At 36.8% G+C, this 19803-nt stretch overlaps 1 protein-coding gene across 2 annotated transcripts in view; it reads left to right on the top strand.

Annotated features, from left to right (window-relative positions):
* The first annotated feature begins 3491 nt into the window (after window positions 1-3491).
* Window positions 3492-19803, top strand: part of LOC107298739 (tyrosine-protein kinase RYK-like) — a 22640-nt gene continuing 6328 nt past the window's right edge. For both annotated transcript variants that reach the window (XM_015828103.1, XM_015828102.2), the window contains exons 1-6: window positions 3492-3641; window positions 9688-9809; window positions 10972-11071; window positions 15368-15502; window positions 16750-16806; window positions 17935-18079. In XM_015828103.1, coding sequence (XP_015683589.1) covers window positions 3524-3641; window positions 9688-9809; window positions 10972-11071; window positions 15368-15502; window positions 16750-16806; window positions 17935-18079 — 677 coding nt within the window. In that variant the 5' untranslated portion in view covers window positions 3492-3523. The remainder of the gene's footprint in view (window positions 3642-9687; window positions 9810-10971; window positions 11072-15367; window positions 15503-16749; window positions 16807-17934; window positions 18080-19803) is intronic.

The following is a 19803-nucleotide window of genomic DNA, read 5'->3' as shown; positions in this document are numbered from 1 at the left end:
ACTATATTTTTACTAACTGAACTGAGTACATACATGCTTGCATTAACCTGGCTGTAGGGATTAACTGGGATTTTGTACGATGTAAATTAAACTGGATATTACCAGCAGAATTTGTCCAAATACCCAGGAAGCATGCCTCTTCTGTGGTGCACCTGCATTCTGAAACAGCAACAACTCTACCAAATCCAGATGGATCTGCTAGCATTTAGAAAGATCCTGAAGACGTGGCACTTCAATTTGACCCTGGATCAGGATGTTGTGTGAGCAATCAATATGTGTCAATTCATGTGCACAATACAACATTGTACCCAATATTGTGTTACATATATCTCAACTTAGTTAAATTTTGGTTCATTGCACACTCAATCAGATGTTCAGACTTGATTTGGCATTTTTGTCCACCTATCAAGTCCTTTCCAAGGACCTAGGATAGGCAGATGTGGAAGCTTGATAGTAACACAGATATCATTGTAGGATGCAAGCTGTTTATTATTTTAGGGAAACATCTGTTAGAACTGCCTTAAAATTGACCAGATCTGCAAACAAAATTCATAGTTCACTGAAAAGGTATTAGCTGACAGTGAAGTAGATATCCACAATAAAGTATAGCTTATAGAACAGTGGCCTGCATGTCTAAAAGAAACTTTTTCTTCAAACTCATATGAAAGTCATTATCTAAAGTATGCAAAGAAAACCTTGATAAGCTTGAAACTTTTGCAACAAAGAGCTAGGACAAATGGATCTAAAACTGAACTGTTCAGCCACAACAACACAATATACATTTAGAGGAAAAAATGTGAAACATTTGAAAAAAATGAACACCTTGCAATCCATTAAACATGTTGCATAGCAAGTATTATGCAAGTGGAAGATGGATTCAATTAAGTACAGTATTAACATACCCTAGAACCTAATCTCGCATAGTTAGTGAAGAAACTTAGGCTGAAAAAAGATTGAACATTTTATCAAGATAACTAAGCTCACCTCCAAATAAACTGTAAAATATTTATCAAAAAGAAAGAAAGGCTTTGGACAGTCTTCACAGTTCTAAAACTTGAATATTATTGAAAATCTGTATGGGAAATCACATACCTACAGTCAATAGGATGAAAACTGAGAATCTTTCTAAACTAGAAGAAACATTTGCAAAATAATAATAGAAGATTCATAAATGGCCACAGGAAACCGATGGAACCTTTATTTCTGACAAAGGAGACTTTTGTAAAGTTTTGACTGAAGGGATACACAGATTTTTGCATCTGCCATAGTTACTCAATCTCTTGTCCTTTGTAGCACTAGAACTATTCTCTGACATCCTTACTGTTACTTTTTTAAATAAAAATAATTCTGTTGCACAGTCAGCCAGATGTTTAGACTGGACTTGGCATTTTTATCCACCTATTGAGTCCTTTAGGATCGATCTGGGACAGGCAGATGTTGATGGTTTATGTTGTTAGAGATATTATTGCAGGATGTAAGCTGTTCCAAGTAAAGCTGTCTTTTGCAATTGACTGATCGTGAATAATTCCTTTATTCATATTACACTATTGTTGGATTTATAATCCAGAATAACAGAGCTGGAAGAGACCTTGGAGATCCTCTAGTCCAACCCTCTGCACGAATTGGAGACCCTATACCATTCCAGACAATCTCTACTACGTCCTCCAAAACTGCTTGACCATCATAAAAGAAAGAAAAGTGGAGCCATTATTGAAAGACTCTTTCTTGGGAAAGGATGATGTTCTGCTTTGCTCCATCCAGATTCCAGTTAACAGAGTAGGAATTGTTTCACATAAGGAAAAATAGCCACAAACCAATATTCCAGATTTTAGATGGACGATTGTGAGAATTAGAGCTAGAATTAAAAATTTCTGTTTGGTGGCAAAGAATTTTTCTGCCAGGGACTTCAATAGAAAGAAAATAAGAGAGCAAGAGAGCCATCACATGAATATTCTGCCAATTTCACCACAACAAATGGTAGAGAGTTGTAGGAAATGGAGGAAAAGATATGTGAGTTTGCAGTCTGCTCTTGTCTCATATAACTATCGCCCAGGATGGGGCATAAGCCAGTGGTGGCGAACCTATGGCACGGGTGCCAGAGGCGGCACTCGGAGCCCTCTCTGTGGGCACACGTGCCGTTGCCCCAGACTTGCCTCCTCCGCGACCACCTCCTCTCCAGCAGCCCCCCTGAAGGAGACTCGCCCTCGAGCGTGACCCACACGGAGCAGCGCAGCCAAGGACATGGCAGCCAAGCAGCGTAGAGAAGACTCTGCCCTCACACCCCATCATGCAGTTGATGCTGCAGGGCGCGGGCAGAGGGTGTGGCCGCCATAGCGCTGCTAGGCTGCCTGGGTGATCTGCAGTGGGCCCTGGAGGCGGTGAGTGGTTCTGTGGGCAGGCGGGGGATGGGGGGCAGAGTGGGGGTGGGCAGGGGGGTGAAGTGGGGGCGGGGCCAGTTTTTGGGCACTCGGTCTCTAAAAGGTTCGCCATCACTGGCATAAGCACTATTTGGTCATTTCCCCCCCCTCTTCTTTCCCTTTCCTTTAAACCGCTGTCTATCAAAATTCTGAGACTGGGTACTTCTATGCTCTGGCTAATGTCAGCTTTGATGGTGTCCAGCCACTGTGTTTTCCTTTTACTGCTAATTCTTCTAAACATAATTACTTTCTCCAGTGAATTCTCCCATATGACACTGCCAAAGTGAGAGAGTTTCATTATTTTACCTTCTAGTGACATGTCTGGTGTTATATGCTCTAATACTAACTATGCAATGGCACCATTATAAAGCAGTATTTCTCAACCTTGGCAGCTTTAAGATGTATGGGCTTTCAATTCCCAGAATTCTCCAACCTTGCTCTTACATAGAAAAACATATAGTATATACGTAATAGTATAAACTGTTACAATATAAAAACGCTGCTTTCATTTCTTTTTACTTCCAGCAGGCATCAGAGGCTCTTTTCATTCAAATAGAGCTTCCAGTAATGGTTCCACTTAGGTATAGGGTGGAATAAACGGATACCTTTTTGTGCTCAATAAATTGTGCCAAGTGAGGTCCAAGTGCGAGATTTTGGGACGGCACTACTGTGGAAAAACGAGGCGATGCTTCCCATTACGACTGAAAAGCACTTTCCACGATTAGGTTAAGGTTCTTTCGCGCAGGCGCAAAGAAGAGGCCGCGGGAAAGAAGAACGCGCATGCGGAGAAAGCCGGGCCTTGCCTGTCCTCGTCGGATGTGCTGGCTCCGCGGCCGGAGGGGCGGGTCAAGGGAGTGCGAGCGCGAGCGCGCGCGGGGGGGGGAAGGAGCTCATGAACCCGGCCCGGAGGGCGCGAGCGCGCGTGGCCGGAGTATGAACGGTTGTCGAGTGTGAGGCCTCGGGCCGGGACCCGGTTCCCCTCCTCAGTGGGGAACCGGGGGCAAGCGATGGTGCGGGGCAGCCGGCGGGATGGAAGCTACGACGCTGCCGCTGAGTCGCGGCTCGTCCGCCGCCTCCGTTCCCTCCTGTTGCCGCTCCTGTTGCTGATGCTGTTCCCTCCCGCGAGTTCCGAAAGCCAGAAGGCACCGCTTCAGTCGCCCGTTCCCGCCACGGGACCGGGCCTCAGTGTTTATATGAGTCAAGAAGAGGTGCTGCGCCTTATCGGTGAGTGAGAGGCGGGTGTTCACTCACACTTGGTTTTTTGTGCGCGCTCCCGTATGTGTGTTTGTATGTGAGTGAGTGAGTGAGTGAGAAGGATTCTGACGTGTAATCAGAGTCTTTTTTTGGTGGGAATGCTTTTGCGAGGACAAGGGAGAGGGCCCGCCGTCAAAGGGATCGGTCCGTGTGGGAGGCTAGTGGGTTAAATGGCGGGTGTTCCTCCTGGATAGAAGTCGGGATTATTCCTCTTCCTCCGGCCGGGCTATCTCTCCCATCGCCTGGCCCCTCGTTCCTTGTTGGGCCTTGCTGCATTAGTGCAACTTAACCATCTTTGTGCCGAGAGCACACCGCCTGGGATGGGGTTTCGGGGTGGAAACAGATGCAGCATGTACGTGACTTTGCAAGAGGAGGAAGAGTGGCCGTTGTAGGTTTAGCTTTGCATTTTGATGGTCGCTTAAAGGTGCTTCTCCGAGCACTTTCCAAATTCTGTCGTCAACAGCCGGCTGGGATTATTCTCCCCTGGTTTTGCTATCTATCCAGGCAAAAAAAATCACGGTGAAGTTGAGAGCAGTCGTACTTTGCAAATTAGGATTTCATTTTGCAGAAACGAATGCCTTTGACAAGAAATGATTTCTGTTTCCTATTGACAGGATGTTTTTACAGTTCCTCCAGAAGAAATAATTTAGAGCAGAAGTTAATTTCCCATCTTGAATAGTTTGATGGCTTCGGAAACAAAACTCTTATCTTTACAGCACACATACCTAATTGTTTCGTTAGTGGCCTCCTCCACCGTTCTGGATTTGTTTATTCCATGTGGAGAATAAGTGGAAGATAATGCCTCAATATTTAAAGCACTTAGTTTGCATAGTTTTAATTAATTTGCCATTTAAGTTGGCAGAGCATTTTTTGTAAACAGGACAGTCTTCATTTTGAATAAACACTATAAGTTTTGGTTTATTTGTTTGTTTATTGTTTGTTTATTTGGTTTGTTTATTGGTGGCAAAAGGTAGCTAAGCTCCCTCAGAACCTGCATAAAACATGAAAACTATTGGCATGTAGTGGGAGGGATCTGAGTTTGTGTTAATGTTGGGGACTGAAACTTGTTACTTGGCAAAGCTTAAGTGCAGTTAAAATAGATATTGGATAAACAAGAATAGATCCCCATTTGACATCCGTTATGATGGAGATAGAGTCAGTGTGGAAACCGTAAGTATCATGCTTTATTCTTTATAAGTATTTTCACAAAATAGTATCACAGCAAGCAGCAATCAATAGAGGTTGCTGCTAGTTACTCCCACACTCTTTTTCTCAGGATTTATCAAATTCTGTATTATAAATTATGAAAGCAGCATAAAGAGATTCTCATGGCAAATGTGATATCTTAGTGAGATAGCAGAGAATGATGCAGTAATCAAAAGTTGGATAGCCAGGTTTAAAATCAGTTTATTGTCCTTAAGCAAAGGATTTGTTATATAGGTGACTAGTGTGTGTGTATATATATGTGTGTATATGTGTGTGTGTGTATATATAGTTGATTAACTGTGCTTAGAATATACATTGGATGGTAGTTGAATGGATTAGGTTTTTCACCTTTTGAAAATACAGGGGATATTTCAGAATGAGAATCTTTTCAGCAGTTGTATTATTGGTCTGCATTTGTAAATAAAAGTTATAAAAGCATTTTTTCCTTAGCAGCATGTTGGTAAATTAACCAAAAGTTGAATTCTAAAATTTGTGCTCTTATTCAATAATCTATATTACAATTAGTATAAGTTTTTATCTGAATTTTTCCATATATGACAGAGGGAGAGAGAGAGAGAATGCATTGTGTATCATTTGAGTTGATTGGATAATTGAAACAAATTGAACAAATAAATAAGCTGCCTCTGACTTTTTGCAATTTCCCCATCTTACTACAACATTTTGTGCCACATTTTAGAACTTCTCTTTGGTCTCCTGACCCAATAACATTGATTATGCCTCATAACAAACTATAGTAATTCTTTATCTTAGCCATCAGATATGCTATACATAAAGTAATAAATAATAATTTGAATCTGCCTTATAGGGCAAACATAATTAAAAGTTTCTCAGTTCAGACATAAATACAACATTGGTTAATTTTTGTAACTACTTTCAGCGATTAGTTGAATAAACTGATAAACTATGGTTTGTAGTCTGTGTTCAAACAACACACTAAACCAGATCAAAGCCATAATATGCCTAATGCAGAACTTTTTCCCTGGAGCACAAAAAATTGGTCATGCTACTATAGAAATCTAGTAAGTTCTGAATTAACATCTGAAAGACACACAATTGTCTATCCTTTACTTGGTATTAAATGTCTGAATAAAATACTGGATGTTAACTTCCTACTGGTTTTTATAATTCCTTTTCTCAACTAAGCTTACATGAAATCAGAAACCATGAACATTTGACAAAAAGAACTACAAAGTCCAATTGCGTCATAAACAGTCATACTGAAATTCATTTAAACATCAGTATAGCTCACAGACTGATAGAAACCAGAGCTTATCACACTACATGTGCAACTACATGCATGCATACATATATGTTAATGATGCTTATCTCTTTTATGGCAAGCTGTGTTATGTGTAGAAAAAGAATAAGGAGCAAATTAAAGGAAATAGAAAGAAAAATGAAATACAGTTAAGACTAATTTACACCAACTCCATTCATAATACCTGACTGTACTTTTGTTTCCTTGCAAATCTTTTTTGCTTTCATCATATCCATATACTGATTCATGTTTTGCATGCTATTCTTTAAATTTAGCTCCTCTCTTTTTGGGTGCCTCATTAATTCAGCATAAGTATTACTTTCTCAGACTTTCCCATCTCCCAACAAATCCACTCTTCCTTCATATATTTATTTTGCGGTTCATTCCTATTTCATTCTTTTTATATGACCCAACTCATTGTTTGTATTGGTCATTTTTAAATACTCAGTCTGAGCATTCATTCACTTTCAGTATACAGGTAGTCAGTTAACAACCACTTGTGTATCTACTGTTCAAAATTACAATGGTGATTAGAGTACTGGTTACACCTCCATAGTCACATGATCACAATTTGGGTATTCTGTGATCATGTGATTGTGATTGCCAACGTTCTGTTTTGGCTACCCATAAGTAAAGAGAATCTGGTAGGGAAGATTGCAAATTGCCACAGTAAGTCTCCCTCATCCACAAATAATTGCCTGCACCCTCTGCTTTGTGCACCTCCCCTACCTAGACTCACTGTACTTGTGCCATACTCTCTGACCACTCGCACACTCTCCCTGGCCACCCACACACCCTCTCCCAGTTGGCAGCAGCCATCCCAAGCAGCACTGCCATTAGGCTATGCCTCCCCAGCCATCTGCACATCTTGCTCTCTCTTCCATGTATCAGCAGTCATTTACTTGCCTGCTGGGCTGCTTTTAAATCACCTGGAACTTGCAACTTCCTGCTGGCTCCTCCACTGATTTGGTTGTTGGAAGCCAGCAGGAAGTTGTGAGGAGGTACTCACTTAATGACCTACATTTTCACTTAAAAGCGATAGTCAGGATCACAGGGATTGCCATCGCTAAATGATGCAGTCATGTGACATCACTTTACAATAGACAAATCCAATTCCTGGTTCAACAGATGTACATCTCCTTTAGAAAATAAATCATCAATTCCATTTGTATGTCCATATTCTTTTCCATCTAGGTAGTCCTTGATTTACTGTTCAAAGTTACAATGGCCTTGGAAAAGGTGCTTTACAGCACATAAAACATTTTTGGCCATTGTAAAATATAGCACCATGCCACCCTCCCACAGTCATTTGATTGCATTTTGGATGCTTGGCAACTGGCTCACATTTACAACCAATTGCCAAGCGACTTGCAATCATATGATTGCAATTTACAACCTACTGCATAGAAAACCTTTGGCAGGTTGCAGGAACAAGCTGAAATTGTGAAGATTTCTGCATCATTTCTAGAGCTGAAATCCATTGGCAGACTGCACAAAAATTTGAGAGCAAAAGAGCTGCCTGCTGGGAAAATTTTAGTTCCACAGAGTTGAAATCCTTTGGCAGGCATTCCATCTGAAGACCTAGGAGGTTGTTTAACAACCAGAACTGGAAATGCCAGGATTGCAGTTTTTAAGTGAAACAGTCACATGAACATTTTGTTTAATGACTGCTTTAATGAAGATTTTGTTCCTAATTGTGATTGGAAGTCGAGTAATATCTGCATCATTGCTTACCATGGTTAAATCCCTCAAAGTAATTTTCTAAATTTTCCGTTGCGCTTGTTCTTGATCTGTAACTTTATTGTAACATGTTATGTCCATTTTATGAAGAAGGTTATTTATTTATTTTATAAAGTTTGGCAAAAAAAATATGCAATAGCTGCTATTATAGAATTCTGCTCTATTTTTTTTCTTTATTCTCTAACTCCCTTTAGTGCTTCAGCATTCAAGGTCCCCTTATCATAAAATACCCAAAACTGCTTCAAAGTCCAAGTTTTGTTTTTCCGTAGGAAAAACTACTGCCTACATAATTTTCATCTTTGTAGTATAAACATGGCGTGATACTTTTTATTTTTTTCAAGGTCTGAATTTCTACTCAAACAAGTACTACCAGTGAAATATTTCTTGACTGCTGGTTCTTTAATGTTATTAATTAACTCTAAAACTGTCTACTACTATAGTAACTTAATTGTCAGTTCTGTCACTAGGTGCTTAACTGTCATTAGTTTGGGGTTTATATTTACTCTTGGTCCCATTTTTTTCACTATTCTTATTGACTTAAATAATATGAGCTTCCAAATCATTTGAATTTTCAGCTCCCAGAGTAGTGTCATCAGCAAAGTGCAGGTTATTCATTTTTCCCCCTCTGGTTTTAAATCTATGCTCATCTTCTTCCAATCCAAGTTTCCTCCCAATATTTACAGTGTTGTACGTTGAATAAATAAATAATCTTTGTGCACCCCTTTTCTGACCTGGAGCAAGCCTGTTTTGCCATGTGCCATGTGACTTTTTATAGGCTGGTCATAAGGACAGTGAATTGTTAAAAATTCTCATTTTCTTAAGAACATGGTCAACACAACTGAAGCCTTCCTGTGATCAATAAAAAATAAATTGATACACATCAATACATCAGCAATATTTCTTATGTTTTTAGTTTTTTTCTAAAGCCATCTTGAATTTTTAGAATCTTACTTTTCATATAGGACTTTTAAACTCCTATACATTATTTTGATAGCATATGAAGTTAAATATATTTTAAAATAGTTTTCACACATTAAGTCTCCCTATTTGATATTCTTCGGTCATTGCGCCTTTTCAGTTATATGTCTCATTTCTACAGATAACCATCGTCCTGTTACTTTCCAATGTGATAATGACAATAGCACAGATTTAACTTTTAGTAGCTTTTGTAAATAGGAAATATCTTCTAAGGTATCTTGGATGTTGACACTTCTACAGATAGTGCTCAATTTATGACTGGTTGCTCAGGGACCATGAAAGTTAAGAAGGATCTCCCCAGGGCCATTTACAACAGATTCAAAATTCCAATAGCCACTACCACCCCCACAGTCACATGATCACATTTTGGGCTTTCTGTTTACTTCCGTAGTCACCCTCACCATCTTGTATTCTGATATCATGTCTGCCCTATGCACTTGACCTTCACCATTTTCTTGTTCCCATTGCTGATGAGGTGTGCCCAGCCTGGGTGCTACAGGGGGAAGAAAGCAAAATGCAGTCCTAGGATTTCAGTTTGCCAAAAAACATCTTTGTACAGCACCACTGGGCTGAACTGGGGAGTGGTCTTTGTGCTGCAAAAAAATTAAAATGTACTCCTGTTGTGCATTGTGAAAACAACTATTGTAGATTTTGGAATCCGGTCTCCCAATTCCCATAGACACAAGGTCTCATTATTTGCTGTTACATTATCTGTGGCGTTACATTGTAACAAGCTGGTTTTTTCTTGAAATGATTTTGCCACTTGTTATAACTTTGCTTTCGGCCTTCTTTTATCATTTTAAAAATATTTAGGAATCGATGCAGAACTTTATTATGTGAGAAATGACCTTATCAATCACTTCGCTTTGTCATTTAATCTACAAATACCAGTAGAGACAAACAGCCTTCATTTCACTTGGCATGCGAAGTCTAAGGTAAGCAATAGCTATTTTAAGTTTGCAAAAGAATTGATTGTGTAGCTACTATGTTTTCCGAAAATAAGACCCAGACTTTTTTTTTTTTTTGCCTCCAAAAGAGGCACCAGGTCTTATTTTCAGAGAGTGTTGTTTGTACTCACTTTGCAGCGGTAGCACTAACAGCCCCGCCCAGCTGGCCCACTTCTTCTGAGGCTGAAGGAGCAGCTTCATTCACGCTGCAGAAGAAATGGGCCAGCGAGGAAAGGCAGGTGTCGATTCATGGGAGGCCTGGTAAGTGGATGCGGACCGTGTAAGGCAACTCCATCCCGCCACCCCCGCCCTAGCTTGATTTTTAGGCGTGCGCCTCACCCCAAAACTAGGGCTTATTTTTGAGGTAGGGCTTATATTAGGCCCACCCCCAAAAATCAACCTAGGGCTTATTTTCGGGGTAGGTTTAACTTTTGGGGAAACATGGTATAACTGAGGTTTGTAAAAAATAAAATCACTGTAAATTTACAGAACCTGCTATCCTGATTTGTTTAGTGTCAGAGGACATGTGTATTCCTCTTAGGTTATTGTGTCAGTCCTTTGAACTGAGGGTTTCGGCATGAATCATGTCTAATCACAATCTCATATAGGGATAGTAGAGTTCTTTTGTGAATGTATGAGCTTTACATTATTCCAGATGGAAATCTGTGCAGATACATACCTAATATGTATAAATGTATTTAATTCAATTTTGGTAAATTATGTAGATGACAACTCAAATAACATCCATTATAAGTGAAATAATGAGTGAGATATGTCATATTTCTTGATTTTTGCTTTAATTATTTCAGTGTAGTTTAAAGATTAAATATTTCATTACTATTCCAACATTTATGTTTTGGTGCCTAGTTTAATAAAGCAAAAAGCATTAAATATTTAAACATTGAGCACATTTATGAAGAAATTTATATGTATTTTTTCTATATAAAATGATTTTCCATTCATTCTCTTCAATTATTCCTCCTTCTTGGTATAAAAGTGACTTAGCATTATCTTATTTTTTATCTAAATCTTTCCATCAGATATGATGTTGGCACCTAGCAAACAGGTTTTTTGTTAACAGTGTAACTTGAAACAGATAATCTTTGTTAAACATATTTTTAGTTTGATATTTTTCTGCATATTATTACAGATTGAATATAAACTGGGATTTCAAGTAGATAATCTGTTGGCTATGGATATGCCACAGGTAAATATTTCTGAACAAGGAGAAGTTCCTCGAACTTTGTCAGGTGAGTGTATTTCCATTAGAGCTGGCACACAACAGAATACAGGTAATCCCCCAGATACGAGCGTTTATTTAGCGAGATGTCACAAAGTGAGGTTATTCAGAAAATGTACTTACATTAGAAATTCAAAATTGTGATCAAAAACAGGCCTCTGTAGCCATGTGACTTGGATTCAGTCTCAGTTGCTGCAGCGGCCATTTTAACTCTATAACTTGCCTGGGCCTGTTCGGCCTATGAGAAGCCGGAAGTGGGGGTTTTTTGGGGGGGTTGTGCCTGGTCACATGGCCAAACAAGATCCGGTGATTTTTGCAGCCAGCACCGACCGTTTGTTTTTGATTTCCTGGAGCTGCATGGAAGATATGCTGCTTGTTGGGCTTGAGGACTACAGTACTGTACTGCAGAGAGTTAGAATTACTTCTGTAAATATTTTAAAATATTCTTTTTTGTTACTCTATAGCAGGCATGGCAAACTCATGACGTCACATGACATCGCATGACGTATCGCGACTTTTTCCCCATTGCTGGCAATGGAGTGGGCGCGGTTTTGGCGTGATGCATCTGGCCCGTAGGCCGGCAGTTTGACATGCCTGCTCTATAGTGCTATACTGTATTGTTTGTAATCACTTTGGGAGCTGCTCTGCTTTTTATTGTGTTTGTAAGTACATTACTTTGCAAGATTGTTTGTTTGCATTTGCAAACAATCTTGCAAAGTAATGTACTTACAAACACAATGTGGCTGCTGCTGCCTCCTCTCCCTAGCACAAACCCACCAGAGATTCTGCTGACCCCTTACTGAAGGAAATTCCCATTTTGGATTTTGCCTGGAGAGGCTTGTGCTGATGAGGTGCAATTTAAAAAAAAAAAAAAAGTTTTAAATTTAAATTGCCTCCAGAAGTTGTGGGTGTTCTTTCACTGGACGCTTTTAAGAATATGGTGGAGAATAGATAATTGCTAGAAATAGAAGTATTATTATAACTAGAAAGATAAGTTTTGTAATTAGAATATTAGATTTTGGTATGAGAAGAGAAACAGGAAAATACTAAGAAGTTTGAATAAGGGAAGCTTTTGGTTACCCAAATATAACTTACTTTGAAATTATAAACAATAGAGACATTTTGAACACTGAGGAGAAATTAAAATTTAAAAAAAAAAGCGAAAATAGGGTACGGATTGAACATATAGATATTAAGTGCAAATGCAATTAAGATATGTTTTGATTAGAAAAGTTATCTAAAACTGACATTATTGATATTATGAGAAAAATGTAACAAAGATCTTAATATTCAATTGTATATTTATTAATAACAATAAGAATTGTATCTGCCTAGTGTGGGAAAACAGGTACTACCGGAAGAAGAGAGGAAACATTTGATGGTGTAATATTGGATCTAGATTGAGGAAGTTAATATATACCACTGAATTACTAATGGACCCAGACAACACATTGTCTATTAAGTATTGGACTGGTAAAACTAGAAAATTAATAAAATATTTATTAAAAAAATAGAGATACTGGATAGGCATTTATCAGAACTACAGTACAGTACTATACTCTCTTGTGAGAGCACTGGGTTAGACTAGATGGCCTCAAGGTCCCTTCCATCTCAGTTACTGTTGCAAGCCGACAGTTCTGTAAACTCCACCCCCATCTCCCTCTGCATGCCTGCCTGAAGACGCTTAAAGCTAAAGCTACTTTAGTGGCAACTACAATTTGGAGAGTTTTCCACCCCCACTCTGAAGAAGCTTGAGCTGCCTAGCAACAAATCTTTTTTTTTTTTAAAAAAAAGCCTGCTGCCTGCTTGGGAGGCAATTTACAATACTGTGGTTCCTGAAACAGCTGATTTGCAGTCAGAAACAGTCTGCAGCAGCGGCAGGAAAAGTCAGTTCAGGCAGCCATCAGAGAAAATAATAAGTCAAATCTTTGTTCATTTAATGACCCATTTGATTCAATTAATGAGTTTGATTTTAAATTGTTGTAATATTGAGTCTGATTCATTTGACGATTACGAGCCTAATGGGCAGGCTCTATTAGGCTCGTACCTTGGGGACTACCTGTATTCAAATACTGTTAACTGTTTACTTTGATGGGTGGACTACTAACTCCTTGGAGAGCAGAAATAAGAGCATGACCTACTCTGGTTGATCAGAATGTTTATAAACATAATAGCAAAGGAAAGAGATAGACTTTGTGACTTACACAACAAATTGTAATTAAACTTTATATAGGTAGTCCTCGACTTACAACAGTTCATTTAGTGACCATTCAAAGTTACAACAGCAGTGAAAAAAGTGACTTATGACCGTTTTTCAGTTACGATCTTTGCATCATGTGATCAAAATTCAGATGCTTGGCAACTGCTTCATATTTATGACAGTTGCTGTGTCCTGGGGTCATATAGTCCCCTTTTGCGACCTTCTGACAAGTAAAGTCAATGGGGAAGCCAGATTCACTTAACAACCGGGTTACTAACTTATCAACTGCAGTGATTCACAATAACTGAGGCAAGAATGGTCGTAAAATGGGGCAAAATTCATTTAACAAGTATTTCACTTAACCATAGAAATTTTGGGCTCAATTGTGGTTATAAGTTAAGGACTACCTGTATATTCTGGCCATTATACAATTTGCCATCAGGTGAATTCTATAGAACTTTGTTTAGAGTTGAAAATTAATGAAACTTAGCCCAGACACAGTCATTGTATTAGAGCATCTGTTGCCTCTTATCTTGTTTTAGGAAATTGATTTTGTTTCCAGTTTTGCATCCGTTATCCATTTTTATATGCAAAACATAATTTAAAACATGTTCTGTTTATAAATGAACTGATATTTCATGCCAATTTATCCACATTTTGTTCTTGAGTTATTATTTCTAATTTTTTTATTACATCTTGCATTTAATTTGTTGTATCCTCAACTATTTGATTTTTATTCTTTCTGAATATTAATTAAAATGTTGCAACTTAATTTATCCTAGTTTATAATGAATGGAATCTAATCAATTTTTGTCTTCCTTGAAAGAAATGTGAAGTATTTGTGGGGAGGACATTTTTTTTCCAGTGGTAGCTTCTTACATTCATTTTTATTTCATTCTAAATGGTAGGAAACTTCTCTTGAACTGCAAGAGAAGAGGCAAATAAATGTAATAATAATAAATACAAATTGGCAATTTTTTTAGGACTCTTATTCAAAGTTGATTTTTAGTTACAAAACCAAACATTATTACTCCTGCATCTTGGATGAATAATAATCAAGGAAATCTGTTACCTCCTTTTTCCATTGTACTTTGATTTTATTGATTGATTGATGAAAAAAATTATATTGCCATCCAGCTTACACAGGGTGACTCTGAATGGCTTAAAAATTAAACATCTATTATAAAGCTTCTAAACACACACCCATCCACCACCTCTGCAGTGTCAAAAAAGACAATCAAACTAACCATTTGATCAGCTCCATATCAACCTGAGTGCCCAGGCCTACTGACAGAATCATGTTTTCAAGATGTTCCAGAAAAAGTATCAAAATGGGGACAGATCCTATCTCCATAGTAATTATATTCCCTAGGGCAGTGATGGCGAACCTTTTAGAGACCGAGTGTCCAAACTCAACCCAAAACCCACCTATGCATCGTCAGGTGCCGGGTGGGTATGGCCCATTGGGTGGGAGTGGCCCATTGGGTGGGCGTGGCTGTGGTGGTAACAGCAGACTGGGTGGGACTAAAAAGTTCAATCAATCAATTCCAACTTTGCAAGGTCTTTTTTTTCCTGCGAGAAGTTGAAATTGACTGATTGATTGGACCTTTTTTTTTTTTTTGCACACGGCGGCGGAGGCCTAAAGCGAAAAGGTTTTATAAAACCCAGCTAAAGGCCTAGGACTGGGGCGACGGCACGCATGCCCACAGAGAGGGCTCTAAGTGCCGCCTCTGGCACCCATGCCATAGGTTCTGCCCTAGGGAAGGAGCTACCACAAATAAAACCTTTTTTCTGATCCCAGTAGATATTCTTCCATAGGAAGTAAATGTACTTCCTATTAATATCATAATAGGATGTGACCAGGAATTCTTCAGTTTCTTTCTCCAGTAGCAAAGGGGATCAAATAGGTTATCTGTTTGAGTAAAACCAAAATCTCTTCTGATTCATATTGACCGAGAAAGTGTCATCTTTTTTTGTAGCTCTAGACATGATAGGTTAAAGAAAAAGTCTAAATTATAGTTATATTAAATTTTTAAATAATAGTAAAGTGTTGAAAGTATATAAAACAATAAGATAAACCATTTTGTTTTATCTTTCTATTTACAGTATTTCGGATGGAACTGTCTTGTACTGGCAAGTTAGACTTTGATGTTACAGTACTAATGCAACTCAACATGACAGTTAATACTTCTAAAAATATCACAGTATTAAATTTCAAACGGAGGAAAATGTGTCATAAAAGTAAGTAATGGCTTTTTTGTTTTTTATTTTAAAGAAGTCAGTTGCAAACTTCATAGAATCTTTTCTGCTGGAAAGCTCTTTATCACTACTCTTTTAAATTCATCACTTTAAAGTGGAGAAAAAGTTTGTTGATTTTATCACTAAAGTAGATAATAGCTACTATGGTAGAAATACAGTATTGACAACAGAATTATGTGCATGTGAGAAAGAAATACTTTAGATTTTCAATAACAATATTTATGTCAATATTTATAAACTAAAGGAAATAAAGGTGAAATACCATTATTACAGTGGAAATTGTCTTTTTATCATTGTTTGCAATTTCCTGCTAGATAATAACTACTAATCTATTTTAACATAGTGTTTCAATATTATGTGAAGAATATGTTTTGAATTAGGAATAAGGTGGGATTGGGATTTGGGTTAGGGTTAGGGTTGGGATTTGGGTTAGAGTTTTTTCAAATGACATTCTCAATATTTAGCAAACAGCATAATGTCTGGGTTCATGTGTTTAAAAAGAACAATGAATAATAGTTGATTATCATAAAATAATATGTTAATTAATCGTTCAATGGTCTTCTTGCTAATATATATTCAAAATTACCTATCACATTCCTTTCTCTCTAACACATTTTTCTAGCCATTGATAAAAATTATCCCATGTAATAAAATACATTGAGTCTTCTTTCTCTTTTATATTTAAAGTCAATCTATCCATTTCTGCACACACTAAAATTTTCTTAATTAATTCTTCAGTTGGTAAATTTTCATTCTTCCAATGTTGGGCAAATACAATTCTTCCTGCAGTTAGTACGTGTAGAATTAAATATATAGTCTTTCTCATAATTTGCTCCTATTATTCCTAACAAAAATAATTCTGGCTTAATCTCTTTTTTTTCTAGGATCATAATACATTCTCAGTTTAATTTTAGTTTATGTTTCTCCCTATTTCCTGTGAAATAGTTATGTTTATCTAAGGGTATTTTGTTTTTAATATATGTCAAATCAACTGCATAAGTTGTAATCACCTTGTTACTGGAGACTTGGAGGTAATGGTACTGCATGCTATGGTATTTTCTCTGTAGACCTTCGATTGTGTAGAATTTTTTAAATAACCGAACTTTCAAAGCTTTGTGTTTCTGTTGGTGCTTGGATAAATTCTTTTTTTATTCTCTTCTAATAAAAGCAATTTATTAGAAAACTTAAAATCTAAATCTAAAATGCCCCTTTTCTCCTCTTATCTTTAGAACTTGATTTAGAAGTAAAGCTGCCAATATCAGACAAAAATAACACTAAAGCCATTTGTAAGTAAATGTTTATATACAATGGTAGGGATTTTTTTCCCTTATTTTAATTCATGTTATGATTTGCATGAAGAAGATCATATACATTCTTTTTGAATTGCCTGCTCATATAGGAATCAGAAACTAAATTCTTCCCACATTGCTGTTGAATTAAGAAAATTTAGTCAGACTTTCAATCTTTTATTCATTCCTCTTATTCATTTAAAGATCCTAAGTTACTTTGTATTTGGACACTATATTGGGCACTAACTGTCAGGTGCAAGAAATCAGGTACCAGGATAGAGTTCAAAAAACACTACGTGTTTATTTCATGATATTTATACAGAAGAATCTGAACTACTAACTGTCAAGGCAAATTGGTACCAGATAAGAGTCAACGGATTTTAAGTGGAGGCTGGACTTACATCCCTTATAGGGGCCTAGGGACTCCAAATTGATTATGTATTTGATCCCCTCAGCCTGGTCATCTCTTTCACTAAGAATATTAACCAAATTAGCAGTTTATGCTTGAGCATTATCAATATAATAGAAGTAAAATACTAAAGACACCTTTTCCGGGCTAGTGCCTAGTTGAGTGTGACTATTGGTTGTTCCACCTAATTCAATAATGGAATGTTTTGAATGAAGATCAGAATCTGGCAGACATAGAGTTTTCTATGCCACTGCAACTGTATTTTCACAGCTGGGCAGCCATATAAATTAAATAAATAAATATATCTTCTCAATTATCTTTATGTTATGAATGCTTTATTATTTTATAGATATTTGGAAACGGGGTCTTTTTATTTCATGTTGTTCTTGATTGTTAGCCACCAAGTCTTCATGAATGGGTGGTATAGATCCATACAGGAATAAACAAATAAGTTGTTCCTGCCATGTTGTTTTTATAGTTAATTCAATAGTCTGTATATTAAATTTTGCTATCAGTTACTTTTACAATAAATAATTTTATATTTCTTACATACTAGATATAAATCAAATTTGATTAATGCACTTTTACAATTTAAAGTTCTGCAAATAAAATTTTGAGCTTTATATATGCTTAACATAATTATTTTTTTCTTGAGCTATCAAATATGTTCATTTAATTTCCACTAATTTTTTGTTGAATTCTATGTTCTATTTCAGTTGATCCTGTAAATGCAGCTCCCACCACTTCTACGCGTGTGTTTTATATCAGTGTAGGAGTTTGCTGTGCGGTCATATTCCTGGTAGCAATAATACTAGCTGTTTTGCATCTTCACAGTATGAAAAGAATAGAATTAGAAGACAGGTAAAAAGGTCTTACATGTTCTTTCAGTTTTCATATGAGAAAATTATTGTAATGAAAAATAAATAATACAGTATATTTGGATGGAGCTAACATGACAATATTGAATTGTTTAATTTTCCTAATATTCTTACATGAAGCATGGAAACTTTAGTTACATTAAGTAATGATTGCACGTTAAGAAAAACATTTTATGATTCAACCAAATAGACCTGAACCATGACTTAAAATATATTGTGCTTCTGAAACCATCGCTTTCATATAGTTAACTGATAAGGCATGTTATATAATTAATTATTTTAATGTACTATTAATTTCATGCTAAAATATAAACTATGTATTAGTTATAACATTTTATGCCTTTTGCAGCTCATTTCCTCTTTTTTTGCTGTATTTGGATCATTTATAAAATATATTTGGATATGATTTGGGGACATCTTCTCCAAACAAATGTATCATAGAGGCAATACAAGATTATTTTTAGCAGTTATAACTGACTACTAAATTGGTTTTACTAAACTACATCATACATTTATTTCCATTTGAAATGCCTGACATTGAAATAGAAATTATTTTTCTTTCCCAGTTTTAAAAGGTTGCAGATGCTGAATTTGAATAAAAAACCCAAGATTCTTAAAAATGATTTATCAATTTATCAGGCCACCTGATGTATGAATGTAACTAAAGATTAACTGGAGATGATGTTGGAAAAGAAAGAAATATCACAACTGTTTTATAATTCAATAATATTTTATCACAGTGGGATTTTCAAATTAGACTTTACACAAAGTAAGAAGAGAAGCCTAGACCATGTTTTGTCTGTGCAAGGCTGATCTAATTTTAAAAAGCAAATATGATTCTTAAGTTATCTGTGGCAGCCATTCTCTAATTATCCAGCTTTGTGCCTCTGATTTTCCCTCAAAGGGATGAGAAAAATGCTAAAGATGAGATAGATGCTAAAGTTGTTGTTATTATAGTTTTAAATGTTTTTAATTGTATTTTAGTGGGTGTGTTTGAGTTATGTTGACTGTTTAGTGTTGTATTTTAATTATGTGTGTTGCCAAGAGTCACATATATGAGATAGATATAAAAATTAAATAAAGTAATAGGGTAGGCTTAACTTATTTATTATATGCTTATACTGCCACAATCATATGCTTGCTGTTAGTTCATAAAGTGGATAAGGTATCTATAATAAATGTAAGACATGAAAATAGTAATAAAATATATACAGGTAAGTTTTCATATAGTGTTCATAATGGATATGTTCAATGCTTTTTTTGTAAAAATAAAAAAATTAAAAGGTGCCGGAACTCACACATGTCATACAACCCACCTTGCCTACCCTACAAGGTTCCATCCAAAAAAGGTGCCGGAACTCCATTCTGGACGTTCTATGACAAAAAAAAGCCCTGGATATGTTTCTTCTAATTATCCGGGCTCATACTCTGTGATGATGTCCATTATTTTGCCCTTGCTGTAATTAATGCATAACAGATGAAATTATTACCACAATAATAATTGAACAAAGTACCGTATTTATCGGCGTATAACACGCACTTTTTCCCCCTGAAAATAGGGGGCAAATGATGTGTGCGTGTTATACGCCGATATACGGCCAGCCCGGGTAAATTCGGCCATATTCTTCAATACGGGCCGGCCCCAGCAGTTCCCCTCTCCTCTTTGTGTGTGTGTGTGTGTTTGTCTCTCTCTCTCTCAATTCTCCC

Source organism: Protobothrops mucrosquamatus, unplaced genomic scaffold (genome assembly GCF_001527695.2).
Source record: "Protobothrops mucrosquamatus isolate PMUCROS unplaced genomic scaffold, P.Mucros_1.0 scaffold4239, whole genome shotgun sequence".
NCBI classification, from domain to species: domain Eukaryota; kingdom Metazoa; phylum Chordata; class Lepidosauria; order Squamata; family Viperidae; genus Protobothrops; species Protobothrops mucrosquamatus.
This window is presented reverse-complemented; position numbering and strand designations above follow the sequence as displayed.